A 25,817-nucleotide genomic window follows, 5' to 3' on the forward strand; every position below is an offset into this window, starting at 1 on the left:
AAATGGAGTTAAATAAACATAAAAACATTAACGAAAGCATTAAAACATAAGAAAACTTGCCGTTTTGACGCATGGGTGGATGAAGGGGTGGAATTACTGCCTGGAGGGGGAATCCCCTCCATGAGCACATGTGACATTGCAAAATCGGGGGTAACTTCCCTTTTCTGCCACATTGGGGTTGAAGGAAAAAACTTGTCCAAAGTCTATTGCTTCTGCCTTTTTTGCAATGCTTTTTGGTAATACATCACATTATCATTGAACATATTTAGGTTCCTACTGTCTATTGCACTGTTAGGGAAAAACTTTTCTACAAATTGCAATTTCCCCCCACTTTGCACACATTTCTTAAATTAAAAAAAAAAAATCTACACAAAAAAGATAACGAACGACTGATCATAACTGTGTCTCGAGTGCGAATGGTGCTTGGTCTAACATGCTGGTCGGTCACGTGTGGGTGACATGGCTGTTCGTTATCCGAAGTTTTGTTTGTTATCTGGTGCAAATTTCTAACAAAATTTTTGTTCGTTATCCGAAATGTTCGCTAGCTGAGGTTCCCCTCTATTATTATACAAAAATAGACACTTATAATGACTAAGATTTTGTTGTCATATCTAATGCAATGCCTCAAAGGTACAACAAAAGCACAAGAGGGAGGAAGAAGGACTCTACCTCTTGGAAGACCAGAACTCCAGAAAAATATGCTCTTCCGTGTTATCACTGCAAGGCACTGATTGTTGTGCTTGTAACTGTCATCACTTGATATTCAGTCCCAATCCATCGATAAGCTTGCTAAAGGACCGCTCTGCGGGCATCTCAGCAAAACCATGTGATGTAAATGGCACAATGAATACCGCTGCATTTAACGATGCTGAGTGGCAGAACCTCTCCAAACTGTGGAATTTAATCATTTTTAAGAATCTGCAATATACAATAAAAACAAAATGCAAAAACTATAAGCATCTTGTTATTTAGAGTAACCAAAATAAGCATTTAGTAAATTAGCTCATATCTATTGTTTTCTGCATCAATATTGTTATGCTTGTCTTAGTCTGCATGTATATTTGTTGTCGTGAGAGTTATTTACCTCGTCTTCAGTGTTCTTCATATTTATCTGAGGTGGAAGTGGCGAGTCTGCCCAATCTTCCGGCAATCTAAATGTGCCACTGCCTTGTATGCCTGAACTTTCATGTTACTTGCATCACTCCATTACAAGTGGCTTTTCTTTGTAAATTTAAGCGCATTGTTGATATTTGTTGAGACAAGTGCACTCGTAAGTTGACGTTCCTTTGCCCACACACATATATAAATGTCAAGAAGAAGAAACCTGCGAAGAAGAAAATTTTTTCTTCACACTAACATTAACATACATAACAGACAGCAAATACAGACAGTCCTCGGGTTAGGATGTTTTGTGGTTACGAACACATCTTCCACTGTATAAAGCCTTGTTTCGACTTAAGTGGTTTTGTATCGTAAACGTCCTAAGGCAAACTTCGTGTTTGATGTGCGCGACGGAAGAATTTAACATATGTGTTTTTTGATAATTTCTGTGTTAGGATAGGATAAGTGCTTACAGTCTGTACAGTACAGTATGTAAGTGTAATTCTCGTCAGAATTACATATGTATGTTCCGACTTACAGCGAAAATCAGTTTACGACACGATGCGGGAACAGAACAAAGTCGTAAGTTGAGGACTGCCTGTATAAGTTAAAATATAAGCTTTTATAACAAGAAGTAATTTTATGCATCAAAGCATGCACAGAAGGCAGAAAGTCAATCAGCTTGCTACTGTTAAAATTATTGCTTTGTTGTGTTTACGAGAGTGTGGATACCAAACAAGTGAGAGTTTATCACCCTACATCCTTGGTCTGTATACTCAAAAGCAAAAACGAATGTCAATCATAACTTATAACATAGGCCAATCTGTCATCTAAAGGCTGAACTTCTATCCTAAGGCGGGAATGAATGGTTCAACCTAAGGGAGGGAAGTGAGGAGAACAAGCAATGCTTTGTGGTCATGCTTTAGTACAGTGGTTCTCAAAGTGTGGTCCGCGCCATAGGTCAGGTGGTCCGCGGCTGCAGTCGTCATGCCAGCAAAGTGATGTTTAAAGTGATGCATTCCTTGCATTAACATTTTAATTACAAATAACGAGGTAGTTTTATGCCAACTTATTACTATACTACTGTCACAAAAGGACATTTAGTTTTGAATTGTAATGAAAAACATGCGGCAATTTAAATTGGAAATTTATAGTACAGACTGATTTTTAGGACTTGGTGGTCCGCCATATTTTTTACTTAAGTAAAGTGGTCTCCGGTCCGAAATACTTTGAGAACCCCTGCTTTAGTACGTGCTTCCACCTAGCTTGGCAAGTACTCTCACCTACACCGAGACCTGAGGGATGGTGAAGGTTCAGCCTTTAAAACCATTTAACGCCAGAGTTTTACATTAAAATACTGAGCATAAAACACTAAGGGAAACCAAAGAGACAACCTGAAGATTAGATGGAACTTTTTGTGGGCGGTTTTTAAAATGGTTTAATTCATTTTTATGGTCGTTCCAATTATGTCACCTGTCAGTCTAAGACTAATGACCTAAGTATTATCAATTTTAGTTAAACTTCTTTGCAAAGTAACTAGAAACTGATTTAATAGTTCAGAAAAAGCCTCGAGCCTCCATCGCCTCTGTGATGAGCAAAGTCAAATCGAGATAACCCTTCTCTCAGCGCCGGTTAAATTCAAAAATAAAATTTAACTATTTACGCAAATCTCAGTCATAAAATTCACACAGCAAGCTAATCTTGAATAACTAAAATTTAACTTACTTTAAAACACGTATCCTTTCACTTGTGCTTTGGCTCTGCGTCTCGTAAGCATCAGACATCGAATTTCCGCCATGAAGTTTTAGCGGGTCTCTGCGGTCTACAAATTTGCAGTCGTAAACTACCACTGCTATCATTCTGCAGATATCTTAATTTTCAACACTGCAAAGTCATGTGTTAGATTTACAAGCAAGACTCGCTGCACTGACTCTACATGTAACATTAGAAGACGAAGTGGGCATCGTGCAGATGGCGGCGGCCGCTCGCTACATGGCGGAGAGCGGGAAAGGGGAAGTCACTCTTTTAAATTTAACATGGCGGGCACGACGTTCACAAATCCTTCACAGCTACTTCCACTCGGTTCGTAAAATGGTTGTGGTAGCTTTGAAAACAGTTATGAGATAAAGACATATGAAAATACACTAAAATTTTCAATAGTTTGACATTGTTAAGCAAATAACATTTGATATCGAAACCACGGTGTTACTCAACACTTTGGTTAATGGTTGCTACCACAATCAGCTCGTAATGGTTTCTCATATATTGATAGAACACTACTACTTGTGTATAAAATAAAGACACGGTTATATTACATACTATAAATGGTGCAGTATCATGTCTTCAACATACGCTTTTATTTTGATCTTCTAAAGCTTACAGTAACTTGATATCTCTTTGTATTTACATATATAACTGATGTGTAAAACAGTAGTTCTGTTGTCTGTTTAAAAATCCTTTGTCTTTATTTTTTTTTCTACTTAAAGTTTATATATGGCAGCAGAAAAGTCGTCTTTAAATGAAAAGTATAGATAGTCCCTGATGTTTTGGTCATTAGAGGTGAGGTGTTGTGTAGAGACTTCACTTATTTCAGGGCAGTTTTCTGTGAGGATGATGTTTATCTGCCTCCATCACTGTCTTTCATTTCCCAACACAATTTCAAGGGTTTAAAGGGGAGTTCTGCAGCATCTCAGGAGGCATTCTTAAGGCCAATTTCATTTTCATTTATTACCTTGGACTTTTATTAGCATATAAATAATGCGCTTGGTACAAATATTAATTTCTATCTCAAAAAGTATTTTACAAAACTAGTCAGACTATCCTCCTTGCTGCCTTACCTTCCAGAGTTCTCTGAAAAGTCAGATACCTATTTCCAACAGTGAGTATAATAGGAAATATACTGCCTCACACAGGTATTGAACTTGCATGATTCCAGATTCAAGGCCAGTACTCTAAAACTGTTCGGCTGTCTGTTTCCCCAGTCTTTTCAAGACAATTGTGCTAATGCCTATGTATGAAATTTGGTGGAGAAAGTGTGTGTTGCTGTTACCCAGTCTCTGCATCATTTTAAAATACAGTTTTAGCCAGTTTTATTTTCAGATGACTTTTTTTTTTTGTTCTAATAATAGTTGGTTCCAAAACTACAAAATAGTAAACCTGATTGGGAAGGTGTGGGTAGACATTTGCAGTGGTGTCATGATAGCAGATAGTGCACTGATTGTCATGCCAAACAGAATACTCATAAACATTTTATGTACAGAATTAAAAGTTTAGTAAATTTGATGTTGTACATATGAAAAAAATAATAAAATAATAGATCATTTCATTTTTACTTGATTTTGTTAGCCACATTTTGATATTTTCAATCATTTTGGCTGAGACAATTTTTTTTCTTTAGAAATTATTTATCTGTCAGTTCTTCTCTGAGACATTTTATTTTATTTGTTTGGTAAAGAGGAACAGTTTTTTTGATATTTTTGTTTTAATTTATATCTCTTATCCATGATCTTTAAGTGAACTTTTTAGCTATATTCATAGACACGAAGTACTATTGTCTACCACTTACAACAGCATGCATCTGAAATGTGATCAAAATGAGACTAATTCAATGTGCATAATGGGCATCTTAGGCTTGAAATTATGAAGAATGACAAAAAAGATTGTTTTAAAATTTGTCTACAGAGTTGGTTGACAAGTGCATTGGATCAAAACTCCACATTATTATGAAAAATGACAAAGAGATTGTTGGCACACTGCTTGGTTTTGATGACTATGTCAGTATCCTTTAAAAATGTTCGATCAGCAATGATATCAGAATTTATTTTTTTGTTGCCAAATATCCATGACTACAGTGTGTGACATTGTAAAACATTTTCAGAAATAGTAGCATTTGAAAGAAATAATTAAATAATGATCTATGTGAAGTTCTTTAACCAATCTTTCAGACATGGTGTTGGAAGATGTAACAGAATAGTAAGTGTCTAGAAACTTTGTTAATTTGCTTAAGTTATGAGTCTTTTTCTTTAATAAACTGTTTGCATTTCACCTTGCCAAACAAAATTCATTCATTTTAGAAAGGAGCATTTTAAACGATTATTTAGCCACAACGAATGCATCTCCCAGCTTTCTTTCAGTTGAATTTTGCATCTGTCTCATGCTTGAAGGAAAAAAAGGGAAACTGTGGTTGTATTTTTGTATTATTGCCATATTTTATTGTCGTGGGTAGGAATTTGTATACGGTTCTTAACTGATGGCTTTTCTGACTGTCATCTAATTTTATCAGTGTTTTTTGTTTTATGTTAGTGAATTTTTTTTCTCTGCATGTGTGTACATGAGAGAGAGAAAGCAAGAGATGTGTGTGTGTGTCTGATATGAAATGCTTATTGCTGCATATTTTCATTTTCCAGTGAGAGTACACCAGAAGGAAGGCGAGTTACAAAGCTGGACAAGCTTTTGTTAAATGGAAACAACATTACGATGGTAAGCGGTGTAGTACACATATTTTGTTCAATAGAAACAATTTTAAAATATCGTTTGTTCTGTAACTGTTCATATAAAAACTATCCTTGGTTGCATGTTATCAGATTTTTTTGTTAAAAGAAAACAGGCACTTATATTGAAATGGATGTTTTGCAGTACCATTATAGTTATAAAATACCTTTTACATTTCTCATTGAATGAAAATGGTATTTTTTTAATTTAGCAAGAAACGAAGAGCAATATTTTAATAATGATGATTAGATGAAAGAATCTCCAGCTGCATGGGAGAGTAATAGTGGGTGCCATTATTTTCTTTTTTAATGCAAGCAGTATTGCAAATATAAGCTCTGTGAATTTCCTGTCATTTAATAAATCTTGATTTCTTTGCAATATGTGAAATATTTACACAGCTATGAATATAGTGTCTGATATTAATGTTATGAATTAAACACATCTGGTCATTAATCACATTGAAGCAGCCTATGTTTTTAGCTTTTATTCTTGTTAGAGTAATAGTAATTGTAGCAGTCTTGATGAACAGACATGGGGTCCATGTGGCTGAGGAAAAGGAATAAATATCCAGAGGAGACTCAATGAAATGTAGTTACAGTGATACCTCGGTTCTCGAACATAATTCGTTCCGGGAGGACGGTCGAGAACCAAATTGTTCGAGAACCAAAGCAATGAAACCCATAGGAAATAATGGAAACTGGATTAATTCGTTCCAAGCCCCAGAAAATGCCTATTTACTGGCCTAATTTGTATATAATATGTAGAAAAACATGAGTCTCAACAAAAAATAAGAAATAAAAGTGTATTTATTAAAACAAAACAAAAAAAATAAAATGTACTGTACAGTACAGTACAGTACAGTACAGTAAATTGTGTTTCATTTACTGTACCTGTACGAAACTTTATGGCAGGAGGGAATGAATGTGGAGGGAGGAGGGAAGAGGGATGGTTATTGTTTTGAAGGTCCTCTTCAATAAACAGAGGGTAACTGCTCTTCGGGTGTTTCTGTTCTCTGTATCTTTTGCTGAGGAGAATCAGAATCTTGCTCTGCAGTTGCTTGTCTGATTTCTTTACGGAAGAATTTGTCAATTGTTTGCTGTTTTTTCTCCTCTGCACTCACACTGATGACGCAAGCAAGGCGCGCTGGCCGAATGAACGCCATTCGGCTCAACTCGGCTCATCTCGGACGTTCGGATGTTCGAGTTCCAAATATTTGTTCGGATTCCAAGACAAAATTTTCTCGAATTTCCTGGTCGAATACCGATTTGGTCGAAAGTCAAGGCGTTCGAGAACCGAGGTATCACTGTATATAGATTGGAGACAAGATCAGGTTTTTGAAAGATGGGGAATGAGGTTACTTTTTAAAAATTGTTATTCATAGTTGATGCAAGGCATTCTATTAATAAGTATTAATGTATGTGGCTGAGCAGAGGGCTAAGATGCAAATGAATGGACCAGCTATGGGAACAGTGTATCAAGTTGTGTTCACAGTGTATTGTAGTGTGAATCTTAAGGAAAGTGTTATTGGTTGCAGTCCTAAAAGCATAGACTCATGAAGAGCATGTGGTTTCTACAAATCTTTTGTTCTGCAGCTTGTGCCTGGAGGTGAGGGCCCAGAGATGCCTTGAGGAGCATATTTTTTCACTTCATTACAGTCATCCAGTATTCATCTTCCTCATCGTTCTGAACATGATATTGTGGAAGTAAATAAATTGTATTATTTTGCACGATGAAAAACAAAGACATCAATTTTTTAAGAACTTTATTGTTTGGAATATCAAGAGAAAGTGTCCCAATAACAAGTTGGCTTGATAATGTGAGTAAATTCTTAAGCACAGTACTTCATTCATCTGGTGTTAACCTTAATATTGCATTTTGAAAATGAAGTTTTGTTTGACTGTCGTGCTTAGCTTGGTTTACTTGAGAGGCTGCTCCTTATGAAAGTGAAGCACGGGAAATGAAGTTTATTATGCAAGAATACTGTCCAGAGCATTTCAGTTTATTAATGTAATAAACTTGTTTATGTAAAAGTTTTCCTGTTATTCAGTGTAATTGCAAGGATGTGTGTACGAACATGATGCAGCTTAAAGATTATATCTGTTCTCCAGCAGTAATATCTTACCAGGTGTCTGCACTTTCATTACCTTAATTTTTTTTTTTTTGGTCCATTGTTTGATCAGCGCTGGTGTTTTCATCCTTGCTCTGTTTTTCGCTTATCATCAATGACTGTTAGTTATCTCTAACATCATAACAATCAAAGTTTATTTACTGTGAAACAGGATACAATATATCTTAATTATCTGTCAGGGCAATAACAGGAAACATTTACACATGCTCGTGTACCATCAATATACGACTGACTATATATATGTTGACTAGAGTTCTTAATAAAATTTATATATACACAAAATAACAACAGTTAGTGTACTGCATTAGGTCCCCAAGTTCACACATCACGGCCAATAGAACTGATCAAGTGTATGGTTTGTGGAATGAATGAGTTTTGTGACAATATGTTCTGTGGCTGGACCGCAAGAGTAAGAAATCACGAGCTAACACAAGATCAGGAATAGTGAGGATACGGAATGCCTTCCTAAAAATTGGTTTATTACTAAAATTTGTGTATAAGTTCCTCTGCTTGGTTCCGTTGATCTTGGAACAAATAATAAGGGAGATAAGATAGTTCCTGTTCCCTAGGAAGAGGTGGTGGAACCAGAAAAGAAAAATAATGAGACAATGAAGTAGATAATGCTGCATTACCAGCTGGTCCTATGGCTAACCATCAGACAGCGCCTGTTCTTTTCCTAGACAGTTCGTCTTCTGGCTTTTTTACACGAGCATTTTTAAACAGGACTGCAGTGTCAGTGAAATGCATGCATTATGCGCAGAAACACTAAAACTTAAATATATTGCTTTATGATGTCGACATCGTGGTATGGCTACAAATACCCGTCGAGCATCCGGGTGAGATGCCCTCTCTATCTTGAGATTTCGCCTGTTGTTTCCGTCTTTTGTGACGCAAGAAGCAACTTTGAAATTCTAATGCTCCTGGATAAAGTTCATAAAATCACGCTTTAAATCAGCAAAAGGCCCTGAATGGCTTGCAAATATTCAATTAAACTTACCACTTAACCCGCAGAGCGTCCTACAAAACATCAACTTTACTGTCCAGAAGAAGCTTGTCTCGACAACACTATTCCTCTAAGGAAGAAAGCAGAAGGGTCACGTGACACCATGATCTTGGTTTGTGGCATGTTTGTGTTCACGAGGAAGTTGCGGGTTGCTAAGCAATTTAATTGTTTTCAGTTGGCAATTGCGCACTTGCGTGACTATGGGACAACGAACATTGGACAGATCTTGCACGTGTACGTTACACACGCGCGCGCGCACACACACAAACACACACACGTCTTTCATATGAATCTCCCGCAATTTTATTTGATGGCCTCATAAAAGAAGCTTCCAATAACAAGGAAAAACAAAGTGAAAACTGTCACAATTTTGCTCCCCCTGGCGGAAACCAAGTGAGCAAACAAGTTTCATGTCAGACACCCTTTCCTGCCACGGACTATAAAGACGGCTGGGAAGGTCCAGGACACAGAGACGAGGACACTCCAGACATCAACTGGCTTCTAGTTCTGATCGTCTTCGTCCGAAGCTGTTCTTGCTGGGATCCGACACTTCGTCATCTGCATCCTAACCTGAACCTGACCCACGTCCTTCATTGGCACTGGTCTGGGCTGTGAGGTACAAGACTTCTGTAAGTGTTTACTTTATGCGAATATGCTAATATTTTAATATTTTCCAGTCACTTTTTCTCTCTGTAATAAAGAATTGTTTTGTGTGTGAGAGAGAAAAGTGTAATTATTGTTGTTTTTGTGTAGTGTTTTTTGCTTTTGTTTTGTTGACCTGCAAAATTTGCATAGTTTGCCAAAAGTAAACATTTATTTCGCAAGACACAGCTGAGGTACTGTCGGAATTTGCGACTTTATTGTAGCAAAGTCTGAATTGCATCAAAGATACTATTGAGATGTTTGTCTGCTCTTACGAGTACACGTTGTCTGTCCACAAGTCCGTCCTACGTATTCAAGCATCATGCAATCTGAATTGTATTTCACTGATTGGCTTGATAACAGCATTAAAGAGAAACTAATGCATACACATGGAAATAAATCTTTTAAGAATGTTATTTAAATTTGTAACATTTACACCTCTTCCCTTTGTTTAAAACTGCTATTTAAAACTTTAAGATGTATACAGCCGCGAGAAGAGGAACCCAGATGACCGATTGCTGCTTTAAACTCACTTTAAAATGTGTTTCCTTACAGTTTCATCTGCTGAACAACTACAACGATGTTGTCCTTTGTCGCGACATCAGCTGTACTGTTTGTGGCTATTGTACCCGTTCTGGGTGAGGATGCTTATTACGGGTATCCTAACGACAAAGGTGTGGCCTACCCTTCCAACACGCAGCAGTACCGGCCCGTGGATCCATACCCTTCTTATAAACAGCCCTCACCTGCCTACCCTCCCGTGTCGAGATCCTACATCGGCAAGAGGCCCTACAGTGCTCCGGTGTACGACGGAACTCACAGACTAGAACCGCAGACCGGCGCAGCAAGACAGTTGGGCCTCAACGGTCCAGGAGTAAGTATGATCGATGTAATGTCTTGTCTACAGTCGCTTTCTTCCTCAATGATGTCGGTGGAGACGATTTGAAAAGGTTTTTGTGCGATATAAAAGACGAAAGACAAAACTATTATTGAAGACAAAACAACAGACGAATGAATGGACAAAGAGTGGCAGCTGTTGGTTGTGATGGAAGGTCTGGGGGTTTCAGGAGACTGCAGCTGGTTTTCTATTGATTGGGCAAAGGTAATATTTACCCAAATTATGGGCGTGTGCATTCCGTTCTCGAGATGCATGCCTACAAATATCACCGGCACCAGGAAAGCAATGCCGTCAAGATAGTACATGGACACTCCTACAATATTAAGGTTTCAGCCAGTGGGAGAGCTCAGACCATATGTTAATCTGTGGACAAACGTGACGTCACGAGTGTGACTGATGCCTGCGCCCCACTGGACCTTAAAGTCTGAACTGTTATTAGAGAGACTGACCGTAGAATGGAGATGGAAAGATGCCGAAATGTTCGCGTTTGTTTAGGCCTGAGTACTATATCTATCATTTCATATTGTAATCTCTTTATATTTGTTTACAGCAAGGGGCGCCGTGTAGCCCCGGTACCAAGCACCAGTGTCCATGGTTACTGCAATGCCAGTGTAAAGACTGTTCGGGGTATGGAGGCTGCAAGCACTTTTGTTGTTAAAGACATCCACGCAGTCTACACACAACTTACAGCTGTGTTGGAAGCACTATAACAACGGGATGAACTTTAATACCTACAGATTCTTTTGTTACATTGTTTGTAATTAAAACTTTGAATTTGCTAGTTACCTCGCTCTCTTTATTTGTGTGTCAGAATCTGTGCTCATCATCTTTTATTATAAGATGTCAACAGTGCCTAAAGTGTCTGAGTTGCAATTACACGGTTATTACCAGCCTCATGTTGTTACCAGACTTTCTGACATTATTTTTGTTGATGGACTGATGGACTTTTTTTTTTTTTAAACAAACATTCACTGCACACAATGTACATGTCATTACATGTCATTCAGAAATACACTTTGAAAATTTCATTCGTCGGACTTGTGGATTTGCATAGCACTCACAAACACGAGAAAGCGCGTGCGTGCACACACACACACACACAAAACAATCAGCACACCATCGACTTGCTCACGTGCTGTCAATGTGAGTGATATCTTTATTATTCAGTGTGAGCGAGGGCTGGTGTCGGCACACACGCCCCAAATCTGATGCAACCTTAATAATACAATTTTATTTTATTTTGCTTCGTACGAAACTAGAGGGGTGCGAACACAACATACGGACTGATAATCACAGAACACGTACTCAGTCACAGAACCTAGCATAACAGCAGAGAAGTCAACCGAGTCATCAGCAAAGGCAACTAAGTGTCTACAATTAGGCGATTAGGTGTGGGTGATTATTCTGCCTGTAATTTGAGAGTAGAAAAATGTTGGATGCCATGGAATGAGATGCAGGAGTTTCGCTCAGTAATACAGGTTACAACTGTTACTTGTGATGACGTCACAGTGCAACATTTCGTAATAAGTTTTTTGACTCTTTCAAAGAAAACTTCTGCAGAATATATCTTGTTGGCTTTGAAAGGTTTGAAAAGGAAAAGGAAGCCTTTAGTCCTCGTCAGGAGCTTGCGCCTGCTGTAGAAGGTGAAGCAGACGTGACATCATTTCCTGTGGCTCACTGGAGCGGAACTTGAGAACAGAGTTGTCTCTAGACGGCTCCACGCTGTCATAATCCCTGATTGTCTCCCCTGCATCGCCTCCTGAGATTGTGTAACATTTGGAAACTCCAGATACCCTGGTAGGATCGCTGGGCCCAGACTTTGGCTGAAGGGACCAAGACTTTGAAACATCCCAGCTCGACCTGGGCAACCACTTTCTTCACGAGTTTAGCCTGAAGACGAGAGCATCCTGTGAAGTGTTTGCTGTCCCAGTCAAGGTTGTAGAACTGGACACAGAGCTGAGCCAGCTTAACCTTTGGCACCCCGACACAAAGGGCTGGAGGGTTTTTCACTGCAACAGAAAGTGCTAACTTCTCTTGCAACTATAACTTTGGTTTCAGAGTCCTACGCGAAAATTGTTACATAATATAATAAAATAATCTAGGAGTAGGGAAATGTAACTGGGATGAGGAGACAGTAATGAATTCAGTTTAACAGCTGCTGTGAAATGGGAAATTTCTGTTCACAAAATGGATTCTTCTCACTTTCAGTCGATTTTACTGTCAAGAGAAGTTCTTCCAGAAGTAAAATATTTACATTCCCAACACACCCTGCTACGAAAATCTCTTATGCACAAGTGCCCCCCCCCCCCCCCGTCTCTCTCTCACACACACAACTGGCCAATTGATCAGGGATTATTGATCAAACACAATCAAACATAATGAGTAAGCCAGCAGTACTTAGCAATGACGAACTCACCAGTGATACTTTTCTGGAAAATCACTTTGCCGTTATTCGTCAGAGTAAAAACAAAACCGATCTGGCGAGGGTCGTATGCTACGTTGGCACACACTGCAAACAAGACATCATCACATAATCAAGTTTCAATGCTGTGGATGTGTTCGAGAATAATAATGAGTGAGTATTTTTGCACATACCACTGGGTGTAACAGTAACTATCACTCTGATGGACTGGTGGGATGAGGGTTTGTTTAAGCTCTTTTTGACAACTTTTAAGGACGAACGTCTGTCTGTCTGTCTGCCTGCCTGCCTGCCTGCCTGCCTGTCTGTCTGCCTGCCTGTCTGTCTGTCTGTCTGTCTGTCTGTCTGTCTGTCTGTCTGTCTGTGGATGTTTCTGTCCAGGCACACTGTTAAGTAGTGATAACATACCGGTTGACTCAAATTTTATCTTCTTGATACTGATCCGGGCGCAGCAGCTGCAGGATTTTGATGCCCCGGAACACGAGCAGCCATTGGGTTCAAGTGTCACTTCCTCTCTCAACAGGTCTGCCAGTTCCTGTGTCTCCTCCAAGTCCAGTGAAATCGGTTGCAGGTCGGAACTTTCTGTAACAGAGAAACCAAGAGATCAAAGACCTTCACAGATGGAAGTAAGCAGTTAAAGCCCTTCTTAACAGGACACATCGAACATTTAACCAAATTTGGCAAAGTTGTGAGTAAAAGTCACAGGAAACCAATGGTTTGGGGACGAACTCTCGGGACACTGGGGTTTGGGTCAACAAGTTCAACATGTCGCTAATAATTTTCTAGTGCAATTAAATGTTAGAGCAGTTGAAGGTATATAGCACTTTGCCCTCTTAAGAGCGGTCTTTAAAATATTGTTTTAAACTCAAACAATCTAACAACCAGCTACATTTCTTTTTTTTAAAAGCGAGAATTTATAATATTTCCTTGGAACTCACCTTCTTCCAGAAAACTCTCGCGAAACTCAAACAGACGAGCGGCGACAACCTCAGGACGGCCAGCAGCGGACAGCCACACTGCCATCGAGCCAACCAGCAGCAAGATCATCGCAGAGGACATTCTGCAAGAAGACTTCGGGTCTTTCGTCTGACACGGGAGGGACACGAGGATGTGACTGTGTCGGTACAGAGCAAGGTCTGAGCAAGACTGACACAGGGCGGCTTAATGTACCACAGGAGACGACAGGATGTGTTTGAGTCCTTAAGGTGGCTCAGTGTGATCAGGAAGTCTTGATAGAAGTTTCCAAAACTCTCAGTGACAATGGAAGGACAGTGCGATAGTCAGTGCATATAAATAGGTCAACGACATGCTCCACCAACATGTACATAGCGCAGCATCTTCGCACTTACATTATTATATGTTTACTTACCACAGGATTTTTCCTGTTGTTTTATGCATAATTGGCTTTGTGTGAAGCTGATGAATATCTTCTTGTACTCAGTGTTTACTGATAATCAAAATACGCGATATTTAAATTTTCTTTAAAAATATAATTTACTAGCATATGTTCTGAAACATAGCAGAACTTGATAGGATTGCTGAGAATGGGAATATTATTCTAAATTACTTCTAAGCTCATTTCTTTCTTTAGTCTAGACAGCAACAGCTACAGTTTTCTTCCCACTCTTCTTAATGACTTCTTTGAATAAGGTAAAAGTACAAAGTATCATGCATATTACAAGTATGGTAATGCACTGCACTGTAGGATGACTGACAAAAGTAAAGTATATAATACATTGTAAAGGGCTGGCATACATCATAAGCTACATATTACATTGTAAAATGAGTTTTAGAATAATAATTCAGACAGTAAACAGATAAATGCAGGCTGGTCTGTCTTTAACTGTGGACACTCCAAGTTCCCTATTCCCATGCCAGGTCTCTTCACAAGGTTGATGCATACATCGTCGGCGGGTTTTTGGGGAAAGCGACAGCGAGCGGCAAGAACGCGGATGTTGTAGTAGTCTCCTGTTTACGACGTTTGTCGTCTGACCTCTTTCCTTTGTTTACCGCTTGTCTCTGCCCCACAGGGGCTGTGACAGGTTGTGATAGATGTGTCTCACAATCAGGATTCCCTATCCCCCTCCCCACACACTCACCCGCCTCCATCTCGATCACATCGTCCCATCTGCTCCGTCTTCTAGTTTATTCGCTACTGTTTCTGATACGAATGCCAGGGAGGATGACATTTTTTTTTCAAACAGAACAAAACTGATTAATAGAAATGTCACATGTCGCAGTACACATATACCAGTGATATCAGAAGATCTCAATTTTATGCTTTGTTTCACTAATACTCGGCTTCATATGAGAATATTATTGACATCATCAATAAACACACAATAGTAATCGCAAGATGAGTCATTTATCTTCCTCGGTATCTCAGAGTGACAAGGGTCACCAACCTTTTGACACTGAGAGCCACTTTAAGGTCGATGAGTAATCATCAGAACCACTTGTTTGATGCAAATCTCTCTGTGTGCGTGAGAGAGAGAGACAAAGGCAGGGAATAAACAGTAAAGATAAAACCTTGAACAGTATCAGGGGGCATACAATCCACTTCTCCAGAAAACTGATTGAATAAAACTTTCAAATAAAAGGTCTAGCAAATGTTTGTGGGTCACAGAGAGAAAGCGAAGGACATAAGTCTATATCTACATTAACAGATTGAGTGGCTCACAATGGCTAACAGTAAGCTGGTGAATCATTGTGTCGGGTAAAAAGTCAAATTTATGGAGCGTATGAAGAAAATACTTACCCAAGCGACATTTAATAAATCGTGTTGATTGTATCTTCACTGTCAGTGAGAATATTGTCCTCAAACAACAAGCTGTTCATGTCTTTGTGCGACCAGTGGTCACCTGTTGTTCACACCACTGCACTGAATCATAATCACAGCTTCAATGGCATGATCAGCAACATCACTCTGAGAGATCGACAGACAGAAAGGACAGACAGAGTAGTCCTTTTTCATGGTCAGTTAGGTTGCTAATTACATGAAACAAGACAAAAGAATGAGTATAGTAGTATACTTCATAAAGTCTCTCTCTCTCACACACACAAACACATTGTCGTTTATCTCTTTACCCTATCGCACATTTCATAAATCTTGGATTACTTTATTATTTAATTAACGAGTGCTATTTTTTCTTTCTTTGCAGTGTGTCTGCATTTGAATGAGTCTGATTGTCTTCCTTTTTTTGAGACGACATGCTTTGATGTCTATATATGTATGTCCGAAAATACCAGTGAAAATGCTCCTCGTGCTTTCATTGTGTATTTTTTTAAAACTATTTCGGTGGAGTGTTTAAATATTATAGCTTGCATGTTTCACCAACTCATGCACACTGTATTCTAAACATCTATAGACAGTGAGGACTACACTCTGATTTTATTAGTACCAATCGCCGGCTGTCACACCCATTAAGTTTCATAAATTAGAAACAAGATGAATACGACTTGAGACACGTGGCGTTGATGAGACTGTCCTAAGGATGGCCTTGACATTGCAGTGACCACAGGTCACGTGGGAAACAGATGAGCATCAGTTGCATGTGCGAAACAGTTTATTAAAACAGAAGCCACCCTCCTTGTTTCTGAGATCATACTGAGCGGCTTCATAAGCTTCAGCGAAATCTTGTTGGACAGCAAGCTTGATGCCAGCCTCGCCCTTTGTGACATCTGTGACACACACAGAAGCTTCTGGAATAGTGTGATGTAGCTTACTGAAACAATAGCAATACTCTCTCTTTCTTTACCTATCTTTTGATTTCTAAATCTTCATTATTTTCTAATTTTAATTGTTTTCTCTCACTCATTCCTCCTCTCCACTCACAGCATCTTTTGTTCTTCTCACTAATCCTGCCTTCTCTTGCAACTATTTCTATTCTCTATCATAGACAGGGGTCACTCACCAACCTCATAGACATAGCTTTTAAATGGGTTTAATAACTGGTTGGTTTAATTAATAGCCATTGACAAGGAGATGTGGCACTAATGTTACGAAAATGACAATCCTTTGACACAAAAAGCATGACAAGCATCAGCACGTGCGGCGCAGACGAGAAGGGGCCGAGGAAGCGACTTTCTAGGTGACACAACTCTTACTAAGTACCACGGTGCTGGACACCCCAATGTTTCTTAGCGAACAGTGGAAACACTATAGAAAACAAGTCTGTCTGTATACACCTGCTGCTATCTGATGCACACACAACAAGCTGCACTCACGCCCAAAGGACCAGATGACGACGATGAGGACCACAAGACCAACACCTGGAGCAGCCATCGTCTGTACACCTGCAAGTACCAGGCACAGTAAGCAATGTACATACAGTATAGGTGATGGCGCTGACGACAATGCTAGATGTCATGTCTGCAAGCTTTCATGTCTACAGAAATGTTCTCAGTCTTCATCAGTCTCACACATCTTTCTTGAAATTTGTATCAAGTATTCAAAAACAGAAATAAACGTGAACATGAAGCATGAATGAAGAGGTTTTCAATGAAAATGAACACCAACTCACGTCAGTTCCAAGCGGTTTCAGAAGCAGAACTGTGTCCTTCTCTGGCAGGAGGACAGAATCCAGCTCTGAGTGTCTGAAACGCTGTTTGCCTCCCCTGCTTATATTCCGGTGCCAGGTCTGTCCACGTGATTTCAGTATCTCCATTTCTCAAATGTCGCTTGTAGGAGATTTATCTTCACACGCTTTATACATTTGTAGTCTACTTGGACACAGTGATTCACCAGCTTACTGTCAGCCATGTCACTGGTAAGTAGTTTGTATGTCAGTCGTTTGATGTAGATACACACAGCGACCCCATCCTTACGCCCTCCGCTTTCTTTCTCTCATCCACAACCAACCAACAAGTCCTTTTATACAAGATACCGCTTAAAGTTTTATCTTTACTGTTTATCATCCTCCGTTCTCTCTCTCTCTCTCTCTCACATGAAGATTTTTCTCACTCTGTTTTTGAATTGATGTACTATGGTGATTCTAAGATCAGTAGAAGAAAAGAACAGAAAGGAAAAGAGTCTTTTGTTAGCCTTGTAAATGGCTTAGTGACTTATGATGCACGTTGAACTAATAATAACTTTTGTGTCGTGACAAAAGGTGGCCGTTTCTTTTTTCTCCAAAGTTATCAACATTCGTTTATAAATAATTGTCTTTATAGTCTTATGAACAGGAAGACATACGCTCGCGCATCTCATTGACAGTGTGTATGTGTGTCTGTGTGTCTGTGTGTTGCTATGTGTGAGTGAGAGAGAGAGACGAGGGGGATAAACAGCGGCGTGACCTGAATCCTGCACTCAATGGTTCTGTACCCTCGTGAGTAGTGTATTTTCTCAAACTGATCCCAGCTGTGGGGAGGAGATTGAAATCATGAAAAGGTTAGGGAAGGTAAGGTAGAGAGTGACAGAAGATGAGTACCTCCCCCACAAACGTTGGGAATTATTTATAAACGAATGATGGTAACTTTGGTGAAAAAAGAAATGGTCACCTTTTGGTCACGACACAAAAGTTATTATTAGTCCAACGTGCATCATAAGTCACTAAGCCATTTACAAGGCTAACAAAAGACTCTTTTCCTTTCTGTTCTTTTCTTACTGATCTTAGAACCACCATAGTACATCAATTCAAAGATAGAGTGAGAAAATATCTTAATGTGTGTGTGAGAGAGTATGTGTATCTACATCAAACGACTGACAGACAAACTACTTACCAGTGACATGGCTGACAGTAAGCCGGTGAATCACTGTGTCCAAGTAGACTAAAAATGTATAAAGCGTGTGAAGATAAATCTCCTACAAGCGACATTTGAGAAATGGAGATATTGAAATCACGTGGACAGACCTGGCACCGGAATATAAGCAGGGGAGGCAAACAGCGTTTCAGACACTCAGAGCTGGATTCTGTCCTCCTGCCAGAGAAGGACACAGCTCTGCTTCTAAAACCGCTTGGAACTGACGTGAGTTGGTGTTCATGTTCATTGAAAACCTCTTCATTCATGCTTATGTTCACGTTTATATCTGTTTTTGAATACTTGATACAAATTTCAAGAAAGATGTGTGAGACTGATGAAGACTGAGAACATTTCTGTAGACATGAAAGCTTGCAGACATGACATCTAGCATTGTCGTCAGCGCCATCACCTATACTGTATGTACATTGCTTACTGTGCCTGGTACTTGCAGGTGTACAGACGATGGCTGCTCGAGGTGTTGGTCTTGTGGTCCTCATCCTCGTCATCTGGTCCTTTGGGCATGAGTGCAGCTTGTTGTGTGTGCATCAGACAGCAGTAGGTGTATACTGACAGAGTTGTTTTCTAAAGTGTTTCCACTGTTCGCTAAGAAACATTGGGGTGTCCAGCACCGTGGGTGTAAGAGGTGTGTCACCGAGAAAGTCGTATCCTCGGCCCCCATCATCTCGTCTGCGCCGCACGTGCTGATGCTTGTCATGCTTTTTGTCAAAGGATTGTCATTTGCGTAACAGTAGTGCCACATCTCTTTGTAAATGGCTATTAATTAAACCAACTAATTATTAAGCTGATCCCAAAGCTACTTGTCTATGATAATAGAAATAGTTGCAAGAGAAGGCAGGATTAGTAAGAACAAAAGATGCTGTGAGTGGAGAGGAGGAGGGAGTGAGAGAAAACAATTAAAATTAGAAAATGATAAAGATTAAGAACTCAAAAGATAGATAAAGAAAGAGAGAATCTATTGCTATTGTTTCAGTAAGCTACATCATACTATTCCAGAAGCTTCTGTGTGTGTCACAGATGTCACAAAGGGCGAGGCTGGCATCAAGTTTGCTGTCCAACAAGATTTCGCTGAAGCTTATGAAGCCGCTCAGTATGATCTCAGAAACAAGGAGGGTGGCTTCTGTTTTAATAAACTGTTTCGCACTTGCAACTGATGCTCATCTGTTTCCCACGTGACCTGTGGTCACTGCAATGTCAAGGACATCCCTACGGACAGTCTCATCAACGCCACGTGTCTCAAGTCGGATTCATCTTGTTTATAATTTATGAAACTTAATGGGTGTGACCGCCGGTGATTGATACTAATAAAATCAGAGTGTGGTCCTCACTGTCTATAGATGTTTAGAATACAGTGTACATGAGTTGGTGAAAATGCAAAGCTATAATATTTAAGCACTCCACCCAAATAGTAATAAAAGTACACAAAGAAAGCACGAGGAGCATTTTCACTGGTATCTATGGACAGGCTTAAGACATCAAAGCATGCCGACACAAAAACAGGGAGACAAACAGACAAATTCAAATGCAGACAGACAATTGCAATGACGAACATAAAAAAACGAAATAAAAACAATCATTAAAGAAAGAATGAAGTCATCCAAGATTTGTGAAATGTGCGAATAGGGTAGAGAGATCACAATGACAGCTGAACGACAATGTGTGTTTGAGTGTGTGAGTGTGCGTGTGTGAGTGGGTGTGAGTGTGTATGAGTCTGTGTGAGTGTGTGAGTGTGTGAGTGAGTGTGAGTGTGTGTGAGTTATATAGAGTGATTCAATTAAGAAGCTCGACCAAAGCAAGTGACCACTGGTCATACAAAGACATGAACAACTTGTGGTTTGACGACATTTCGCTCACTGACAGTAACGAGTGCAATAAAAACAAGAGAAGTATTATTTAATGACTGCCGCAAACATAGTAACAACAGCATGTGTTATGTAATGAGAGAAAGATATCTTGTGTTTTGTCATGTAGAGACAATTGTATAAGTTATATATGTTTTGTCATGTAGAGACAATTGTATAAGTCCATCTCCAATTATACCAGCAACAGCTTACAGAATGACTTCACGCCCTGACTGTCCATTTGTGGTTAATTAGGTTAATTAGTTCGATAATGACAGAGTTAAACGAGCAGAAGCCTCGGATGGACTGGTCAGAATGTAGGAAGCAAATACAGAAAATAACTAGAAACTTCAACCATGAGATGTTGCCAGGTTGTTCTTTTCGTGTACAGTTCATTTAGTTTTCCTGTAACTGTGTCTGTAAGGGGACAGCACTCGAGCAAGCATCAGTTCAGCAGGAGAGTAGTCTGCTCTGAAGGCAAATAGTCAAAGCCCAATGCTTCGCGCAAGCTTCGATAAAGTAGTCATTCAAAGCCGATAAGGCACCGGTGGGCAAGTTGTGATTGTGTCACGAGAATAGGTGCACAGATCATCGACAGATGACAAGCGTGAATCGTCTGTCATCGATAAAAGAGCATCGAGATGCCCACAGTGAGCAGTGACCCTGCAGCTAGCGATGCCAGAGCGAGAGAAAGGAGAGTAAGCAAGGCCATGGGGTCACAGTGGCATGGTACGCTCGCATTTGCCTCCCATGGATCCCTAGAGGGCGCCAGCAGCACCCATGGATCCCTAGAGGGCGCCAGCATCCCGCGCTGGTCGCAACACCAACATCAACAGTGACGTGACGTCATGCGAGACGTCAGGTCTGAACTGGAGGTAAGAGTTGGCTCCCCTTGCTGCCACAGGCCACCCGCCATGTCTTGAGGTAGTCTGTCGGCCGGCCAGCAGCTTCACGACTGAGGGCGCCACGTCTTCGCTCAAGGTCTGGGTGGAGTAGCGCAGTTGAAAGCACCCGAGTCTTACTTTGAGCACTTCTGCACCCATCAGTATGGCCCGAATATAGAAACAGCCCCGGATGTAAGTGCCGTTCAGCTGTAAGTCGCAAAAGTCGAGGCACAGCTTGACAAGTGGGACTCCGGGTATGCTGAGGCAATATTCTTTCGGGCCATTGACTGTAACAAGCACATCAGCATGTTAGCAAAACATGATAGAGACTATTATGTACTGCATTATTGCAGATGACGTCATTGGCTGTGGGTATGTATGGTATGGATCATATGTTTATATGTATGTAGCACGTGTTGTTAGTGAGTGTGTTATGATATCTGATTGTCATCGGTTTGTCTTTACTGGATATATAATTAAGAACTGCAGACAAATAAGACATAATTTTATTCTCAAGAAGGTGAAAATGATAGACGAATGGGAGACATGAGTGAAAGAAATGGGGGAAGAGAAACAAAGGAAGAGAACAGGCTTTACAAAAACGGAAGCAACAGGTTCGACTCACACGTGATCAGGCGCTGAAAAATTGTTTTGCCGCCCACCGTTAGAGTCAGAAGGACGCCAGTAGACACGTTGTCATAGGACAGGTTGCCACAAACTGCACACAGATTATGTTCATTGTATCAAAGTCTTGTAACAACCTGCTAGCCTCCGATCTGAGTGCATGTCCTAAGTAGATTACATCGCTATTTATCGGCAAGGAAAGATGATAGAGAAAAGAATAACTGTACCTAACAACTTGCCAGTTTTCTTATCTCATAACTTGCCAGCAATGAAATACGAAGAAAAACTGATTTTTAATTGACCACAGATGGTGCTATTGTGGTATTGAAAACCTAAAAGATGATGGTAATGCTGTTTGGTCGCATACAATTTCTTTAACTCTCCTATTTTCGTCCTCTCATGAACTCATTCGCGAGCGCACTTACGGACGCACGCACACACAGACAGACGGGACCACTTCTAACCAGTAACCTCTGACCTTATTGTGACATTGTTGGTGATCGAGGTAAACGAACCATCACTTATTTCGTTGTCAACGTTTGTGAGGGCGGTACTCATCTTCTCTCCCTCGCTACCTCCCCTTCCCCAACCTTCTCCCCACAGCTGGGATCAGCTTGGGAGAATACACTACATCACGAGGGTGCTAACTTACTGAGTCTGTAGGCTTTCGGTTCGCACTCCTCTACTTAAACCAACTGTTAAACCGAAACCGTCAAAGGCTTTCCCATACCGTCAAACTTGTAACTTGTCTTGGGGATGTTGATGTGGGTGCAGCAGCTGCAGGCCATGAACCCTGACCCACACTGGCAGCCATTGGACGCCTGTATCTCTGGATTTTGAAAAGTCTGTCCTTCGTCTTCCACATTCCAGACCTCTGGATCCATCATCACTGCCGCCTCCTCTTCATGAAACAGTTGACAAGCAATTTAACAACAGTAAAACAATATTCATTGTTGGATGTCAAACAATTTTTCTGACGAGTTTTAGTGTCAGAGTTCACCAGATTAATAACTGTTAGAAATGATTTTCTTTGTCTTTACCTCCTTCGAGAAAGCCATCTTGGAGGTCCAACAGTCGGTCGATGAGGACATCAGTGTCGAGACCATCAGCAGCATCTGACGGGAACACGGCCACCACGGCGACCACCAACAGGACCAGCAACGACATTGTACTCAGACGTAGTCACGACAGGTCACGACCCAAGTGTCCAGACACCGACTAACCCCACGATGTTGTGGACTTGAGGAAGGCGCTGGTGCTTTTATGGCGCTCAGATGTTGCCATAAAAGGCAGCAAACAATGTTGAGTTTGGTTATTTACTGATTGTTTGCTTGAAACAAAAAATCGGTTTCGACAGTAGAGCCACTTCCCTAAAGAAAGGGGAAGCTGTTGACAAATTCACAGCTCCTTAAGGCACAAGCACGTATAGAATAGTTTAACCTCAACGCACTCTGAAGTTTACAAGTTTTTTTTAATAATAATAACAACAACAACATGTCACAGACGTTCTTACTCACACAGTTGCCTAGACATTTACCCGTTCTTTTTCCTTAGTTGAAAACAGAACAACTAAATCCTGTTTGCAGGTCTTGTTGACATTTAATTGTATGAAATAAATATGGCAAAGTACTTGATAAAATTATAGATAATGGTTAAATAGAAACTAATTCTTAATACACATCCCGAAAGTCACTAACTATTCAACAACGTTTATTCTCAAATATTCTAAAAGAAAGTTTCCTTTTCTCAGTTGGTTTGTTAACAGAAGAATAGTAGAGTTCATAGTTCGGCACAAGGTCACTTTGTACCTTTGTCACCCATTAATGCTTTTTACAACATTGTTAATCATAGTCACCGGAGTCTGGTGTTGCACTGATCCAAGAATGTGTATGTATATATTTTTCACAAATATCTTAACAAAAATGACTGACTTCTCCACCAGGGGACAGACGGTAAAACCTTGGGGATGCTTCTTGGGGACGAACAACCACAACTGTCCTGATCCCAATACTCCAGGATAGAAATCCCTTCAGGATGAAAATAACTGAGATGCTCCATGTCAGCTGCCAGCCCCACTACTCCGGGGTAGTAGCCAGGTCAAAACATTTACAGTCTGGTGGAATGTCGATGGTCAAAAAAGAACCTTTATGCTTCCCGAGAAATTAGAGATAAAAACCAAAACAAAAGAAGCGCCTAAATATTTTTTTGGGACCTCAGTGCACTGGGCGACCCTGGCTCTACAGGCAGAGATGTATTCCATGTTTTTGGTCAAATGGTTGCTTATGATTGTTTCTCTCTGAACTCCTGACAGAAACATTTTAAAAACATACTTTATGAGTCAAATTACAGAAATGTCTGATTAGTAAACTTTACAATCAGTTTATTTCTATATGATTTGATTTCACCGACTTGAGAGGGTGTGGGTAGGTGGGTGGGTTTGAGTGAGTCAGTGGGTGTTTTTGTAGGGAGTCTGTAGTCGTGGGCAAACTCGATTTTTGTGACATTTCCTCTAATTTCTAGAATCATTGAATTCATTCACACCAGACTGCCTCTGGGAAAGAAAGAAAGTAAGAGGTGGACTGTCTGTTTAGTATACAGATCCCTGTTGGTCTAACTAGTCGACCTCTTGATAAGTCGATTATTTCGCCTTAATATTGCATTACACTCTCCTGCTTTTAAACTGTTTTGGAATTTTTCTCAACTAATGCAGAACCCGGAATATGAAATGTTATTTAGGGATTTAAGAATCGAAGAATATTTTCCGGCATGTATGATTTTCTGTTTCCACTTTCTGTAGGTCACGTTCATACGCTCACAAACCCTGTGAGTCTATAGCAAGGTCTGTACAGGGTGTCACTAGCCAGCCCCTTCTTCAGCAGCTGCAGGAGACGTGGCATCTCTTCCAACGACTCGTTGAGATAGAGAACAGACTTGTCTTCCACATCCGGTGCAAACTGAAAGGCAATGTCAACATCGCCGATTACTTCCTCAGCATCATTTGCTGCAGGTAGGTTGTGGGTCAGAAGCTGGAGACCTGAAGGGGAGACAACTAGGCTCAAATCCATCGGCGTTAAAGTTCTCATCTTCCCCCAGCAGGTCTGCAAGCTCCTGGACCACCAAGATGACGCAGCCCAGAAAGAAACTAACCAACAGTCCGAGCAGCGACGACGACATTATAACAAGACCAGCAGGTGATGTCAGTGCCGACAGGGTCATGAACTACTGTAGAGTTCAAGGTGAAGAGGATGCGGATGGTGACAGGGTCACGAACTACTGTAGAGTTCAAGGTGAAGAGGATGCGGATGGTGACAGGGTCACCAACTACTGTAGAGTTCAAGGTGAAGAGGATGCGGATGGAGTCTGAGGCTGTCAGGCTATAAGAGGCTGTTGTATAACCTTTCCACTTTGTCATATTTAGACAATCGCGGAAACGAAACCTTTTGTCAACACAGCAACTGATGGTTTGTAGCGAAGACATAATTATGCAGATGGTTTCTCGGGAAAACTGGAAAAACCTTTTCTTTCAATAGCTTTATCAACTGGTTCTGCTCCAAGCTCTTCAGCACTGTTTATAGAGTGTACTTAAGCACATGAACTTTATTTTAAGTATTAGCGAAGTTTATCTTACAAATTGAAATCACATTTAATGATATAGAGCTTCTGTGACCTGTTCGCCAAGAAAATGAAACTGCAAATACAATAAAATACCCACAGAAAATGAGCTTCTATTTGAAAAGAAAATTTTACATCCGTTATTGTACTGTAACCTTCGCCATCTTCCCTATGAATGTGATCATTGTCATGATGTGTAGAACACAGTTCATCGTACTTGGCAAAGACAATGGACCACACACTTAAATTTGATAAGTGTGGACAAAGGCTCGTTCCGTTAGCTCTATATTTCATATTTTCCTTAGCTCTATGCTTGTATTACTATGTTTATTATGATTTAAAATTATTTTTTCCTTCTTTTAATTTTAGTATTTCTTTTACAGATACTTTGCGTCTGCGCCTGATATGAAATGT

General features: G+C 40.2%; 4 protein-coding genes and 1 long non-coding RNA gene across 6 annotated transcripts; 2 read left to right on the forward strand and 3 right to left on the reverse strand.

Moving 5' to 3' along the window:
- Positions 1-6: 6 nt before the first annotated feature.
- Positions 7-2,956, reverse strand: LOC112553406. Its single transcript, XR_003097045.1, has 3 exons — positions 2,827-2,956; positions 1,085-1,324; positions 7-918 (listed from the first exon to the last, which is right to left on the reverse strand). It is a non-coding gene; the product is annotated as an uncharacterized LOC112553406 (long non-coding RNA).
- A 37-nt stretch (positions 2,957-2,993) lies between these two features.
- LOC112553387 (U6 snRNA-associated Sm-like protein LSm5) lies at positions 2,994-7,616 on the forward strand. The gene is made up of 5 exons (XM_025220575.1): positions 2,994-3,183; positions 4,783-4,878; positions 5,046-5,073; positions 5,508-5,580; positions 7,185-7,616. Exons 1-5 carry the CDS (start codon positions 3,138-3,140, stop codon positions 7,218-7,220), a joined length of 279 nt encoding a protein of 92 aa, XP_025076360.1. The 5' UTR covers positions 2,994-3,137; the 3' UTR covers positions 7,221-7,616.
- Positions 7,617-11,386: 3,770 nt separating this feature from the next.
- Positions 11,387-13,910, reverse strand: LOC112553371. Its single transcript, XM_025220545.1, has 4 exons — positions 13,621-13,910; positions 13,091-13,264; positions 12,680-12,772; positions 11,387-12,272 (listed from the first exon to the last, which is right to left on the reverse strand). Exons 1-4 carry the CDS (start codon positions 13,739-13,741, stop codon positions 11,989-11,991), a joined length of 672 nt encoding a protein of 223 aa, XP_025076330.1. The 5' UTR covers positions 13,742-13,910; the 3' UTR covers positions 11,387-11,988.
- Positions 13,911-18,359: 4,449 nt separating this feature from the next.
- LOC112553381 lies at positions 18,360-20,178 on the forward strand. Of its 2 annotated transcripts, none has more exons than XR_003097039.1 (3): positions 18,360-18,649; positions 18,876-18,979; positions 19,460-20,178. XR_003097039.1 is itself a non-coding variant. In XM_025220557.1 (3 exons), exons 1-3 carry the CDS (start codon positions 18,506-18,508, stop codon positions 19,594-19,596), a joined length of 429 nt encoding a protein of 142 aa, XP_025076342.1. In that variant the 5' UTR covers positions 18,360-18,505; the 3' UTR covers positions 19,597-20,178. The 2 variants fall into 2 exon arrangements, 1 of the variants encoding a protein (XP_025076342.1); XM_025220557.1 differs by having other exon boundaries at positions 19,416-20,178.
- A 140-nt stretch (positions 20,179-20,318) lies between these two features.
- LOC112553357 lies at positions 20,319-23,041 on the reverse strand. Its single transcript, XM_025220521.1, has 4 exons — positions 22,832-23,041; positions 22,522-22,692; positions 21,793-21,885; positions 20,319-21,454 (listed from the first exon to the last, which is right to left on the reverse strand). Exons 1-4 carry the CDS (start codon positions 22,956-22,958, stop codon positions 21,072-21,074), a joined length of 774 nt encoding a protein of 257 aa, XP_025076306.1. The 5' UTR covers positions 22,959-23,041; the 3' UTR covers positions 20,319-21,071.
- Between the last annotated feature and the right edge of the window lie 2,776 nt (positions 23,042-25,817).

This window comes from Pomacea canaliculata, linkage group LG1 (assembly GCF_003073045.1).
Source record: "Pomacea canaliculata isolate SZHN2017 linkage group LG1, ASM307304v1, whole genome shotgun sequence".
NCBI lineage: Eukaryota > Metazoa > Mollusca > Gastropoda > Architaenioglossa > Ampullariidae > Pomacea > Pomacea canaliculata.

Coding starts and splice junctions, on each gene's coding strand:
- LOC112553387 (XM_025220575.1), top strand. CDS start 3,138: ATGGCGGGCACGACGTTCACAAATCCTTCACAGCTACTTCCACTCG. Junction 3,184..4,782: donor TTCACAGCTACTTCCACTCG/GTTCGTAAAATG, acceptor ATTTGTCTACAG/AGTTGGTTGACAAGTGCATT. Junction 5,581..7,184: donor ATGGAAACAACATTACGATG/GTAAGCGGTGTA, acceptor TTTGTTCTGCAG/CTTGTGCCTGGAGGTGAGGG.
- LOC112553371 (XM_025220545.1), bottom strand. CDS start 13,741: ATGTCCTCTGCGATGATCTTGCTGCTGGTTGGCTCGATGGCAGTGTGG. Junction 13,265..13,620: donor CGAGAGTTTTCTGGAAGAAG/GTGAGTTCCAAG, acceptor TCTCTGTTACAG/AAAGTTCCGACCTGCAACCG. Junction 12,773..13,090: donor GATAAAATTTGAGTCAACCG/GTATGTTATCAC, acceptor TCTTGTTTGCAG/TGTGTGCCAACGTAGCATAC.
- LOC112553381 (XM_025220557.1), top strand. CDS start 18,506: ATGGAGATATTGAAATCACGTGGACAGACCTGGCACCGGAATATAAGC. Junction 18,650..18,875: donor TAAAACCGCTTGGAACTGAC/GTGAGTTGGTGT, acceptor TGGTACTTGCAG/GTGTACAGACGATGGCTGCT. Junction 18,980..19,415: donor TGTGTGTGCATCAGACAGCA/GTAGGTGTATAC, acceptor CTATTGTTTCAG/TAAGCTACATCATACTATTC.
- LOC112553357 (XM_025220521.1), bottom strand. CDS start 22,958: ATGTCGTTGCTGGTCCTGTTGGTGGTCGCCGTGGTGGCCGTGTTCCCG. Junction 22,693..22,831: donor AGATGGCTTTCTCGAAGGAG/GTAAAGACAAAG, acceptor TGTTTCATGAAG/AGGAGGCGGCAGTGATGATG. Junction 21,455..21,792: donor TTTTCAGCGCCTGATCACGT/GTGAGTCGAACC, acceptor TGCTTGTTACAG/TCAATGGCCCGAAAGAATAT.